Below are 13,480 nucleotides of genomic sequence, written 5' to 3'. Positions count from 1 at the left end.
TTACATATATATGGTGGTGTGTGTCCGTGTGTTTGGAAGTAGTGCTGAAGGTGTCTTCTTATAAATCTATGGTGGTGTGTTCCCTTTTACTTCTAATTCCCATTAAAGACATAGGGGTTGTGTGTGTCCCTTGTACTTATGATTCCCCTGAAAGACATAGCAATGTTATTATGTAATGAACCACACATAACAATCCATGCGCTGTGCACATCGACTCGCTATATAGTAATAATACATAAAGCGAGAATATAATAATTGTATCTAGTACTCTTGAATGTAAGATCATGTTTTTGATGACGATATAACCAACAACAACATACACCACACCCACTATGGCATGTGTAGTAACATATTTTCAGACACCACACCCAAGTGGTATGACGAGAAGATAAAAGTTGAAGAGATTACGAAGTTGAAAATTGGCAGCCTTAATGGTAGCGATGTTTTAATATGCTTGTTTAATTTAAACACTATGTTTTAATATGTTTGTTGGTGTTAGATCTAAAGTGCAATGTCATAGTAGTTGAAGAACCACCTAAGGAGGTTACACATGATGAACCTATTGAACCTATTGAGGAGCCTCATGAACCTGCTAAGGTTATAGTCTTTGAGGAGCTATCATCGGATGACCCTGAATGGATAACTATTGTACCCAATTATATCAAGATCAAGAAGCAGGTTGTCCTAGACCTGAATAGATTGATCGTGAAGCGGTTTTGTAGACCATACAGTCCATAGCCTCCGGCATCACCACAAATCTTGATTAAGAGACTCAATAATCGACTGTGGTGCTTTCTTCAAGAAGATGTGGAACATATTCTCTCGGATGTTAGGCAACTGGAAGATATTAGGATTTGAAGTAGTTGTGCATATCACAACATTAAGCTTATCTTCCAATCACGTTGGCCAAAAGTGTGGAACATGGGGCACTATTACTTCAGGGCCATCTATTGTGACAAGGAATGTGAAAGTGGAGAAGTTTTGGAGAAATCGCACAAGATCCAAAGGATATGTCTGATAAGCCTATTGTTTTTAAGAACTTTTCCATAGTTTGGCAACAATTCCCTGAATATGCCTCATCAAGGACATTGTTGGTAGATGATTACTGCTACAAAAATCTGTCGATTTAGTGGGACAATTGTATATGTCCACCTTCCTTTGATCCACACGATGAGAAAGAAGACCCATATTATCTTACAAAAACATTTTTCCATGGCTGTGTGGATGGGAAGTAAATCATGATTACCTCAATTATACTAGAAAATTTCCTATCAACAATTTCGGAGGACAATCTTTCAAGACTAGTTTTTGATTTCTACACAAAAGTTGGAGATGGAAGCGAAAGATGAGTGGCAACGTATACTTATTTGATATTAAAGAAGATCTTTTTTACACTGTGTATTCAATACATAATATTTTGGTGTACCACTGAAATCTATATGTGATTGGGGTAACCTCTACGTTTGAGTCTATGCTTCATCATACACCACATGTAATCTCTCTACGCATCATCATACACTACATGGTTTTTGACATAGAAGAATCTTCTTAGTAGTAGCAGTTGTTTTAGAGGTAGTGTACCACTTTTCTACTACTGAAAATTAGTAAACTACCACTGAAATCTGTATGTGATTGGTGTAACCTCTAAGTTCTAGTCTATGCTTCATCATACAGCACATGTAACCTCTCTATGCATCATCATACACTATGGTTTTTGGCATAGAAGCATCTTCTTGCTAGCACTTGTTTTAGAGGTAGTATACCACTTTTCTACCACTCAAAAGTGATAAACTACCACAAAAATGGTACACATAAGAAGCATCATCATTCACTGCATGGTCTTAACTTGGAAGCATATTCTTACTAGCACTTGTTTTAGAGGTAGTATACCACTTTTCTACCACTGAAAAGTGGTATAGTTAAGAATCATCATCAAATTTCACTACATGGTTTCAATTTGGAAGCATCTTCTTACTAGCACTTTTTTTTAAGGTGTATGAACACTTGTTAGTGGTAGTACACCACTTTTCAACCACTAAGAAGTCGTGTACTACCACTCGAATGTGCCTTATGTAGGCAACAAAATAACATAAAAGGGAGCATTGAAATAGTAACTCTATTTAACTTTTACTCAGAGGTAAATGTAACTCTAGATCCAACCTTTGAACCTTTACACAGTCTAATGCTGATGGATGATTATTTGTTATTTCTAATATCATTTTAGATGGTAAAACCGACATCACATGTCCCACTATGACATGGCATACTCATGTTAGTGCCAGCCTACCACACAATAAGTTGGTATCGTCAACTTGAAATTAGAGAGGGATTAATAACCTTCGAATAGTCAAAGCATTCGAGAAGCACTCAAATGTGCATATCTGAGAGCGTAGAAAGGAGAGGTTAATAATCTTCGAGTAGTCTCAAAGATTTAGAGAAAGGATGTGTGTAAAAACCTCGTCGCTGGGAAAAGCACTCTGCCGAGTTATCTTATAAATATATAGATACACATAGTACATACCTACTTACATATATATGGTGGTGCGTGTCCGTGTGTTTGGAAGTAGTGCTAAAGGCGTGTTATAAATCTATGGTGGTGTGTGTCCCTTTTACTTCTAATTCCCATTAAAGACATAGGGGTTGTGTGTGTCCCTTGTACTTCCGATTCCCCTAAAAGACATCGCAAGGTTATTAGGTAATGAACCACACATAACATACCGTGTACATGAATACATGCATTGTGCACATCGACTCGCTATATAGTAATAATACATAAAGCGAGAATATAATAATTATCCCAATATGACATGGGATACTCATGTTAGTGAGAGCCTGCCACACAACAAGTTGGTGTAATCAAGATTGAGTCATCATCTTAGAAATTAGAGAGGAGAGATTAATAATCTTTAAATAGTCAAAGCTTTTGAGAAGCACCTGAATGTGCATATCTGAGAGTGTAGAGAGGAGATGTTAATAATCTTCATGCAGTCTCGAAGCTTTTGAGAAAACATGTAATGTATGTAAAAACCTTGCCGTGGGTGGCAACACTGTGCCGAGGCATCTTATAAATATATAGATACACATACCTATATATGGCAGTGCGTGTCCATGTGTTTTGAAGTAGTGTTGAAGGCATCTCATAAATATATGGTGGTGTCTGTCCCTTGTATTGAAGATTATATTAACACAAGAGGTAATGAGTAGCAAAAGCATAAAGCAAGAGAATTATTCTTCATTAGTTGATGGTCCTTATGTAGGCAACAAAATAACATAAAAGGGAGCATTGAAGTAGTAACTCTATTTGAATTTTACTCGAGGTAAATGTAACTCTAGATCCAACCCTCAAACCTTTGCACAGTCTAATGTTGATGGATGATTATTTGTTATTTCTAATATCATTTTAGATGGTAAAACCGACATCACATGTCCCACTATGCAATGGCATACTCGTGTTAGTGCCAACCTGCCACACAACAAGTTGGTATCATAAACTTGTAAATTAGAGAGGAGAGATTAATAATCTTCGAATAGTCAAAGCATTCGAGAAGCACTCGAATGTGCATATCTAAAAGCATAGAGGTGAGAGGTTAATAATCTTCGAGCAGTCTCGAAGATTTAGAGAAAGGATGCAATGTGTGTAAAAACCTCGTCGCTAGGGGAAGTGCTCTGTCGAGGCATCTTATAAATATATAGATACACGACGTAGTACATACCTACTTACATATATATGGTGGTGCATGTCCGTGTGTTTGGAAGTAGTGCTGAAGGCGTCTTCTTATAAATCTATGGTGGTGTGTTCCCTTTTACTTCTAATTCCCATTAAAGACATAGGGGTTGTGTGTGTCCCTTGTACTTATGATTGCCCTGAAAGACATAGCAATGTTATTAGGTAATGAACCACACATAAAATACCGAATCCATGCGCTGTGCACATCGACTTGCTATATAGTAATAATACATAAAGCGAGATAGTACTCTTGAATGTAAGACCATGTTTTTGATGACGATATAACCAACAACAACAGACACCACACCCACTATGGCATGGGATAGTAACATGAGTGAGGCCACCACGCAACAAGGTAACGTGATCAAGATCGAGTCATCACCTTCGTCGAAATGAGCGAAGAGATGACAATCGCGCGTTACAAGTGCAGTAAGGAGAGGAATTTGAGAGTCCCTAGGTGATGGGTTCAATTCTTCTCCCTGTGCAAGCGATGGTAGTGTGTGTGTGTGAGTAGTGTACTTTCAAATTTTCAGCCAAGCCCAAAACTAATATCATAATAATAGTAGCGAACAGAAAAGAAAAAAGCGCATAGGGCAGTTAGGTCGGTGGGGTCTTCAAGGTAGGTGGTGCCAGGTGGAGGGCAAAAAGGGATGACGTTGCTGATGAGAAAATATAACTCGGTACTTGTTCAGACGACGGCCTCCTCCACGAATGGTAGTTCACCTCCTCCACGAATGGTGTGTGTAGGCAGTTCACAAAAAGCGCAATATGTGGGCCGCCGCCATCCGCATGTTCAACGTAGAGAAACACACAGGAAAATACACGTGGTCCCTTCTCGCAGATGCCACTTGGCACCTTTAGGAATCCTGGGATCCTTCATACGGAGAAATATGTGGTCGGTGTTGTTGAAGGCCTGAATGAAGAAAACTAGAAGAATAAATAAAGTCCAACATTTCCCGTGTTGGCTTATTATATAACACAGGGCCTTGTAAAAGCAGCAGCAAGGGAATTCCAACCATCGCATGTGAAACACTCGCACACACACATACACACACACACACACACAAAATTAGCCACCCCACAATCCCCGTTACCCTCCAACCACAATCAATTAGCCCCACTACTACGTACTCGATCACTACAATGCCTGGCCTTCCCTTGCCTCATATTGGCTTTGAGCCCACTATCGTCAGATTCGAGAAAATCACCGCGAATGCAGCTCAAGTTCAAGAATCAGTGCTCAATTCTATACTGGAAGAGAACGCTTCTTGCGAGTATCTCCGTAATTTCCGATTGCCCAACGGACACATTGATCCCCTCACTTTCAGAAGGTGTGTGCCTATGGTCACTCACGCTGACTTGAAGCCTTACATACAGAGGATCGTGGATGGTGAAATCTCCTCCATTCTTACGGCGTCTCCCATCGATGCCATCTGCTTAAGGTTTATCTGAGTATAGCTTGACATTCCATTCAAAATCTAATCTTATCGATCGTATTGCTCTGTAATTCACTCATATGATCAGTAAAAAAACATACCAAAGTGAATTTATATCTACCATGTATTAATGAGATTCAGCTACTGCACTGATCTGTTCAGCTCCGGAACTACTGATGCACGAGAGAAATACCTTCCTTACCACGAAGGCTTGAAGGCAGGTACCTTGGAGGTGGCTAGCATTGCTGCTGCATTCCGAGATCGGTGAGTTGAGACTTGCAATATTAAAGTAGCTTACCTGTAGATCGTATATATAATTGCTTGTTCGACTCATGATACCTCTTGCATATAGCGCGTGTGTATGATCAGTTTCTGCTGTTTTTCTTTCTCTTCCTTCCTGTGGATACCTAGTCTACACTGTTGCTTTGATGTGCTCGACAATCCTCCAATTTTTTATTTATTTTTTAATAATTCATTGTGGCTAATTACACAATCCATATGCAGCGTGTATCCAACCGCGCCAGGAGCTCGAATACTGGAGTTCCTATTTTGTGGGAAATTCTCCACTACAAAAGGAGGATTAAAGGCTGGGACTGCAACAACGCACATGATTAGGAGTGATGCCTTTAAATTGAGGCAAAAGCGCAATGGCGTGAGGCCATGCAGTCCAGACGAGGTGGTGTTTGGCTCAGATTGCTGGCAGTCAATGTATTGCCATTTACTGTGTGGCCTTCTGTACAGTCAAGAAGTGGAGGTGTTAAGCTCACCTTTTGCATATACATTAGTGGAGGCTTTGAGAACCTTGGAGAATGAATGGCAAGACCTTTGCGAAGACATTAGGGTTGGGAAATTGAACGCTAAAATCACAGATAACTCACTGATGGTTGCAATGGGCGATGTAGTAAGGCCTGATCCTGAGCTAGCACAGGTGATCTCGTTGAAGTGCAGAGGGTTGATGGTGGGAGATTGGAATGGGGTGATAGAGGTGCTGTGGCCCCGGTGTAAATATGTGCTTTCGATAGTGACGGGGGCGATGGAGGCCTATGTGGAGAAGCTGCGGCATTATGCGGGCTCCAAGGTGCCCTTGGTTAGCGCTGACTATGCTGCCACGGAGGGTTGGATTGGAGTGAATGTAAACCCAAGGTCAAACCGCCCCAGCAACGTTTCTTTCACTATTGTTCCCAGCTTGGCCTTCTTCGAGTTTATTCCCTTGCACAGATCTAGATCGAGCACCACCAGGAAGGCCATGAGCGCCATTGACGACGTCCCTGCCGTTGCAGCTATTAGTGGCCCCTCTTCAACTGCCGCGTACGAGGAGGGCTCCCCTGTTGGCCTGACTGAAGTTAAAGTTGGCCAAGAGTACGAGATCGTCATGACAACCGCATGGGGTAAGCAAGCCGCCTCCTTTCTTGATCATTAATCGTTGGTGGATGACGAAATAATCACATGCGGCATCGGTACGCCGTGGGCGGGAATCAAGCATTAACCGGCCGCCAACGTTTGAAATTAGTTGACTGATCACCCATTAACTATTTGCTTGCGCAGGACTCTATAGGTATCGCCTCGGGGACGTGTTGAGGGTGACGGGCTTCTACAATGCATGCCCACAGTTTGCCTATGTGTGCAGGAAGAATGTGGTGCTCAACATAAACATCGACAAAAACACAGAGAAGGACTTGAAAGTGGTGGTGAGCCGGGCGGCCAAGCGGCTCAGAGAGGTGAGTGGGAGGGCCATTGAGTTGGTAGACTACACAAGCTACGCGGACCAAAAGACAGCCCCCGGACACTATGTCATCTTCTGGGAGGTGCGTGGCGGCCGTAACAGGGCATGTGCACACGACCCACATGAACAACAACAACAGCAACAACGTGGAGAGGATAATGCTCTTGAAGACACGCAGCTTCAGCAATGGCTTGCAGAATGTGCCACCCTCATGGACTGTGCGTTTGTTGAGCCTGGCTACGTCACCTCTCGCAAAATGAGTACAATTGGCGCCCTCGAGCTCTGTGTGGTCCGTCCTGGAACCTTCTCAATGCTTCTAGATCGCTTCTTATCCAAAGGGGCGGCCATCACGCAATATAAAACACCTCGTTGCATTGTCTCTTCCGATATCCTCTCCATTCTCCGTGATAGCACCTCCGTGACCCTTTTTAGCTCAGCCACCTTCCACTAGCCAACCACCTCCTTGACCTTCTGAGTTCTAGTTCTCATTTGAGGGTAATTTTATCCACAGGTCCTCCTTGTGGTCTGATCTATGTACAAAAAGGGAAATTCACTACCTAAAAAAGGTCACGAGGCACATGTCTACTACCTTATTATCACTTTATTGCAAATAAATACAATCGATTTCTCTTCTCCTAACATTTGGATTGTTGTCAATCCGAAATTTCAAATATGCAACATAATGTCCGATTAAGGCATTGATTACAGCTAGGGTTCAACCATCGACCATGCATAGTAGTTTGGGGTCATCATGTCTATGCCCTTGCTTCTTGGTCTCCTACTTAAAAAAATAATCCCTTTTGATCCGCGAATGCTATTTACAATCGGTCTCCACATGTATTTTTTTCTCAATGTAACAAAATTTCCCATGGAGGCAGAATGTCAATGCCTTGTGCTGATCAACAGATATGAAAATCTGTACGATATAACTGCAGGTATTTTGGACTACTCAGCTCAGTGGCTGCTTGGCAAGTTGGTTAGGGTACTCTAAGAAGGCAGCGTGCCTCATGGTTGTGACTAGCTTTCAAAGATCTAGCAGATGTTTAGGTGTTGTGATACATCCATTGTTTAAGGGTTGCAGAAGGAGATTAAGACCAAGGAGAAAGTACACAAAGCTGGATCCAATAGCATAAGCTAAGGCTTGCAAAGGACCAACACTCATCCGAGGACGGTTTCCTTTCTTTCTTGCCTTTCCTTGCTCTTGCTCTTTCTTAAAGGCCTCGTACTTCTATTCAAAGATTGAGCGCTCTTCGCAAGCAGTTCTTCACGCTCTGCATCCAAGGCCCAATGCACATCATCAAAGGATTGTGCCTTTTATTTAATGCTAGCTGCTTAGCAAAAGAGAGATCTCCTTTTCTGGGTGTTGGTCATGTTCTCTCTATTGTACGATCTCGTTTTGGTAAGAAAAAAGAGAAAGCTAGGGGAGCCAGGATGAAAGAGAATCAAGCTGCATTATCTGACCCTACAGTAGTGAGAAAAAGTGCATGAGGGAGGAAGAGTAAGGTGGTCGAGATGAGACTCGGCGGGCCACGATGCCTCTGAGTGGTAGCCTTGTTGATGTTTGCACTCCCACAAGATCTTGGCATGCTCGTTGGCCACCCACTTTCACCGCACCACATGCTCCTACATCTCCAAACATGCCTCAGATGAGACATGTAAAGAGAGACACACAGGAACACAATGGGAAAGACACCATAGAATCCACCAAAACTTGCAACGTTTAAGTTTTTCCATCACAACCTTTAAAAAATCTAAGTCAAATCACCTTAGAACCTTTGCCAGCATTTGAATTCACTTCCATTGATTTTCTTTTTATACTCATTGTAGGCCCCTATTTGAACTACTGCATCCTCCCCCTGGTAATCTATCCTAATTAACATCCCCCTGCCTAATTACAACCTTTACTTGGAATCAAATAATCCCCAATTGCACCTCTCATCTCCTCTCTGTTATGGCTCAACCCTATGTTCTTTCTCATCCATCCAAAAAGGAAAAGAAAGACCATACTCAATTTCTCGTGTGTGTGTATGTGTGTGTGTGAGAGAGAGAGAGTACTGAAAAAAGGGCTCATAAGACAAATTTCCCTTTGAGGGTAATTTTGTGGCCATCACTTTAAAATAGAAGAATAAATTTCAACATAGCCACCTATAATGCTTGAAATATAAGAGGACGACACAGATGAATCACCTTCTACTTAAACAAATGAGGCTACACCCATTGATGAAGATGCAGATCAAGAGGTATTTCTAGAAATAGATGTATTTAGAGCCATGGATCTAGTTGAGGATGAGAGAGTCGATGATGAGCTATAACATCTTATTTCATTTTTATTTGCCAATCATTACTTGGTTTTTGTCATAGTTTTCTTGTTTGGGACTATTAATGAGGATTTAGGAGACAGTTGTCATAATTTCTTGTAAATATTACTACATATATCCTTGTATTTGGGATCATTAGTGCAAGATTTGGTAAACAAGTATTGGTTTTTTATTTTTTATTAGTACAACATTTAGTAAATAAATATTGGTTTTTTATTTTTTATAATTATTATTACATATCTTTGTATTTATTTGAGAAGTAACTAAAAATTGGGTTGATAAGGACTATGAGAACTAAAAACACTTGTAACTTGTTTAGAGGTCACACAAAAAATACAAGAAAAAGTAAATTTTCAATGCTATTTCCAACCAGTATTTCGATGCCTATTTGACATAATCATGGAGGTTTTTCGACCTTTATTTGAACAATGTTTATTTTGATGTTCAGTTTTGTGACATTTATTTTGACGCTCATTTTGATGATGTAGCCACCGTCGAAACTAGGCGTCGGGAATAAAAGATCTTGTAGTAGTGTATTGTAAAATAACAACTCTTAAATTCTAACCTTAGTTGTTATTTCTCTCTTTATATAATATTTTACTTTAAGTTAAGCAGTTTATCTTTTGTATGCATAGAAAGTATAAAGGTTCACATGTCTTTGGAGTGTTTTTTTTTTTTTTTGCAGATAATTTCAATCACACTATAACAATGAGATATGTATTCTCTACCATTCTTCTCATCATAAATATTTGTTATTTCTTTAGTTTCAATTATGACAGATTTACCACAACACTCCACAATTCAAGAACAAATTGACTCGGTTTGCACAAGTTGTTATATAGAGTAGAAATTTCAGAAGAAACTTTTCAAATGATTGAGTAGAAGCAGTAAAAAAAGAACTAAGAAAAGGTAATGACAACAATTGTAGCTCCATTATAAAACAGCAAGTCCAAGAAGTCTGTCTCTACTTTTGCTACAGATTTCATAAAAAAAGGACATTATGCTAAAGATTGTCGCATGAAAAATAAGAAAAATTTCTTATCCACTCTCACTGTAATTGATGACAAAAATCTCAGGTGAGGGTATCATCACCAATACACTATCAATGATGGAGGTATGTGTTGATTTCATTTCGAAAATGGTTCACATTTGTTTTTGCATTTATTTTATCATTTCTACTATCTAAATACCTTAAATAGTAAACCCTACCAAACCATACATTCAACATTAAGATTAGATCAAATTGGAAAGACATCAAATTTATTTCATATACTTACAATAGACACATTAATGTGTTCTATCTTTTACCATCTTATGTGTGTATGTGGAATGCACCTATGTTGTATGGGACACTTAGACTCGTTTCACATATGTTCATTTCATTGGTTCATTACAAATACGCATTATGTGTTAATTAAGTTTTTCCCAGTGGTTTTTCGGTACCTATCCTGACCTCATCCAATCTTACTTTCAAACATATGCCAGTTAATATAATGCTATTGAGGACGATTACTATTCCAGACAGGAGACATGTTACAGTTTGTATATGTGTCCTTCTGTGGATAATTGGAGGATGCCTAATTACCACTATGTTCATAGCATAGCACTTGTATGATTTAGAACATTCCATGTGTAGGACATATGAATTTAAGGAAGGCTAGAACTGGGTGTTAGATTTAATGCTTATGTGCTATTGTGTTATTTGTTTTAATGGACAACCTGTAGGTTGGTAGATTCACGATATTTGTGCTTGTAAGCCGGTATGGCTAGGACATGATGATAGTGATTTGGCGTGAGCAATTATCGGGAAGGTTTTCCTTTTGGTATTTTGGATTTAGCAGGATATCTAATGGTTTTGGTATTTTGGCCGTGGTATTTACTACAAGATATTTTTGTACTTTGTTAGGCGCTCACTTTTATTATACATGGGCATGAACCTATCAATTTGGTTACATGTGAAATAGCCCTTTGGGGGTTTATATGTATTTTTCCTTAGTGATTTGGATAGGAAGGATTTATTTATGCTTTTAATAAAAAAAACTCCTATTTTATGTAAAGGGCAAGCCCATACAAGAGCGTGCAACTATTTTTGGCATGTGGACTCTTTTTGTGAATAAACACATAAATACCCAAGAAATGGGAGTATACCGACACTTCTTGGGACAAAGATTGCACCTAATAGTGTGTTAAAGGTGATGTCTATTCTATCTCATGTTTTTATTTTATTTTATTTTATTCTCAATCTTGTTAATTTGGTTCAATTCTATTGTTTAGATCTTGTTGTACATATGAGTTTTGATTTATTCTTCATTGAGGTCTTGTGTTGAAATTCCATCAATGTTATTGTCGGGGATTATGCTAAATGTCTAGCCAAAGGGTCTGGAACCATCTCGTTTGTAGAAGCTACAGGAGAAGAAAAGAAGCTATTTGATGTAGTGTATGTGCCTCAAATAAAGAGAAACCTGCTCTCTCAGTTGCTCCAATAATAGACCGTGGCCTTGAAGTACGCTTCAAGAATACACAAGTGAAGATTCTAGATGCTGATAGGAAGACAATTGGCACAGCTGTGAGGAATAACAATTTGTAAAAGCTGACTGCTATTACAATTGTTACAAAAAAGGGCAGAAGGAAACTTTGGCATGAGCGATTTGGTCACATCGGATTCGACTAAAGGAGATACAAAAAATGGGGATGGTTGAAAATTTACTTGCATTTGCAAAATTGCAGGAGCCATGTAAAGCTTTAATGATGGGCAATCAACAATGGAAGACATTTCCACAAGAGAGAATTAATCAAGCAAAGCCTCTTCTAGAGCTGGTACATGCTGATCTTTGTGGGTAAGATGTCTACTATTGCATTGGGAGGATCTTCTTACTTTATGCTGTTAGTCGACGATTACAATAGAAAGATGTGGGTTTATTTCTTTTGTGTGATAAGGCTGAAGCTTTTGGAATAGTGGCATAAATTTTAACATCATTTCAGATGGTAAAACCGACATCACATGTCCCACTATGACATGGGATACTCATGTTAGTGAGAGCCTGCCACACAGCAAGTTGGTGTAATCAAGATTGAGTCGTCATCTTAGAAATTAGAGAGGAGATATTAATAATCTTTAAATAGTCAAAGCTTTTGAGAAGCACCCGAATGTGCATATTTGAGAGTGTAGAGAGGAGAGGTTAATAATGTTCATGCAGTCTCGAAGCTTTTGAGAAAGCATGTAATGTATGTAAAAACCTTGCGGCGGGCGTCAAGACTATGCCAAGGCATCTTATAAATATATAGATATACATACATATATATGGCAGTGCGTATCCATGTGTTTTGAAGTAGTGCTAAAGGCATCTCATAAATATATGGTGGTGTGTGTCTCTTATATTGAAGATTATATTAACACAAGAGGTAATGAGTAGCAAAAGCAAAAAGCAAGAGAATTATCACTAGTTGATGGGCCTTATGTAGGCAACAAAATAACATAAAAGGGAGCATTTAAATAGTAACTCTATGAAAAATCCATGTCCCCACCGCTCAACGACTTCAGGGGTGCTAGCAGCGGAAGTAGCACATATTGGGGGGCAGGGTCCCTCACTCGGGGCTCGGGGCTCGGGGCCTCGCCTACCCACGGATATCCGGACAAGAGACTTATCCATTGGTTCTTCCAAAACCAAACCCGGAAAAACTTCCCTTGCCCACGGAAAGCACGGGCGATTCCTCCAGGATAATTTTACTCTAACGTAGTCAAAAGCCTTAACTAACTGAATTAATATGACCGAACCCGTAAGTCCCACAGTCAGATCAAGGAAAAGATTGCACTTGGATCATAGAGAACAACGCTTTTTTCCTCATTGAGAGGCACAGCCATTGATTCTTTTCCATAGAATAATTTTTATCCGGGATTTACTTCATCTATCGTACAATAACAGAATTGAGTCTCAATTTAGGGATCCATCAGTCCAGCCTAATCCCATCTAGTCCCGTGGGTTAGCCAACTGCCAACCACTGTAGTGATGGGATCCATTTAAGAATTGGGTTAGGTTTTGTCCTGGGTACCAGGGAAAAGAATTCACAGGTCCCCTAGCCGGATATTCATGCAAACTTCAAACTAGTCACACCACTTACACACCCAATATGAAATTGCTTTTTTTCATAGAATCGGCTGTCTTTAGAACAATCATTTAATGAAACCATAGTGTCACTGATCATAATCCTCCAAAATATGCGGTTGAATCCTAATTTCCAATTTTTTTCCTTCACATCCGTGTACCTATGGCATCAT

The 13,480-nt window shown here is 39.7% G+C and overlaps 1 protein-coding gene across 1 annotated transcript; it reads left to right on the top strand.

Annotated features, from left to right (window-relative positions):
* The first annotated feature begins 4,734 nt into the window (after window positions 1-4,734).
* On the top strand, window positions 4,735-7,520 carry LOC147632816 (jasmonoyl--L-amino acid synthetase JAR6-like). Its single transcript, XM_086806929.1, has 4 exons — window positions 4,735-5,169; window positions 5,326-5,427; window positions 5,668-6,551; window positions 6,709-7,520. Exons 1-4 carry the CDS (start codon window positions 4,871-4,873, stop codon window positions 7,335-7,337), a joined length of 1,914 nt encoding a protein of 637 aa, XP_086663055.1. The 5' UTR covers window positions 4,735-4,870; the 3' UTR covers window positions 7,338-7,520.
* The last annotated feature ends 5,960 nt before the right edge of the window (window positions 7,521-13,480 follow it).

The sequence above is a fragment of the Cibotium barometz genome, chromosome 13, assembly GCF_041138505.1.
Source record: "Cibotium barometz isolate CiBa-2024 chromosome 13, ASM4113850v1, whole genome shotgun sequence".
NCBI classification, from domain to species: domain Eukaryota; kingdom Viridiplantae; phylum Streptophyta; class Polypodiopsida; order Cyatheales; family Cibotiaceae; genus Cibotium; species Cibotium barometz.
This window is presented reverse-complemented; position numbering and strand designations above follow the sequence as displayed.

Bases quoted from the DNA above. Each gene is read 5' to 3' on its own strand.
- LOC147632816 (XM_086806929.1), top strand. From the start codon at position 4,871: ATGCCTGGCCTTCCCTTGCCTCATATTGGCTTTGAGCCCACTATCGTC. The intron at 5,428-5,667 runs GTGAGTTGAGAC...ATCCATATGCAG, and splicing joins GCTGCTGCATTCCGAGATCG to CGTGTATCCAACCGCGCCAG. The intron at 6,552-6,708 runs GTAAGCAAGCCG...TTGCTTGCGCAG, and splicing joins CGTCATGACAACCGCATGGG to GACTCTATAGGTATCGCCTC.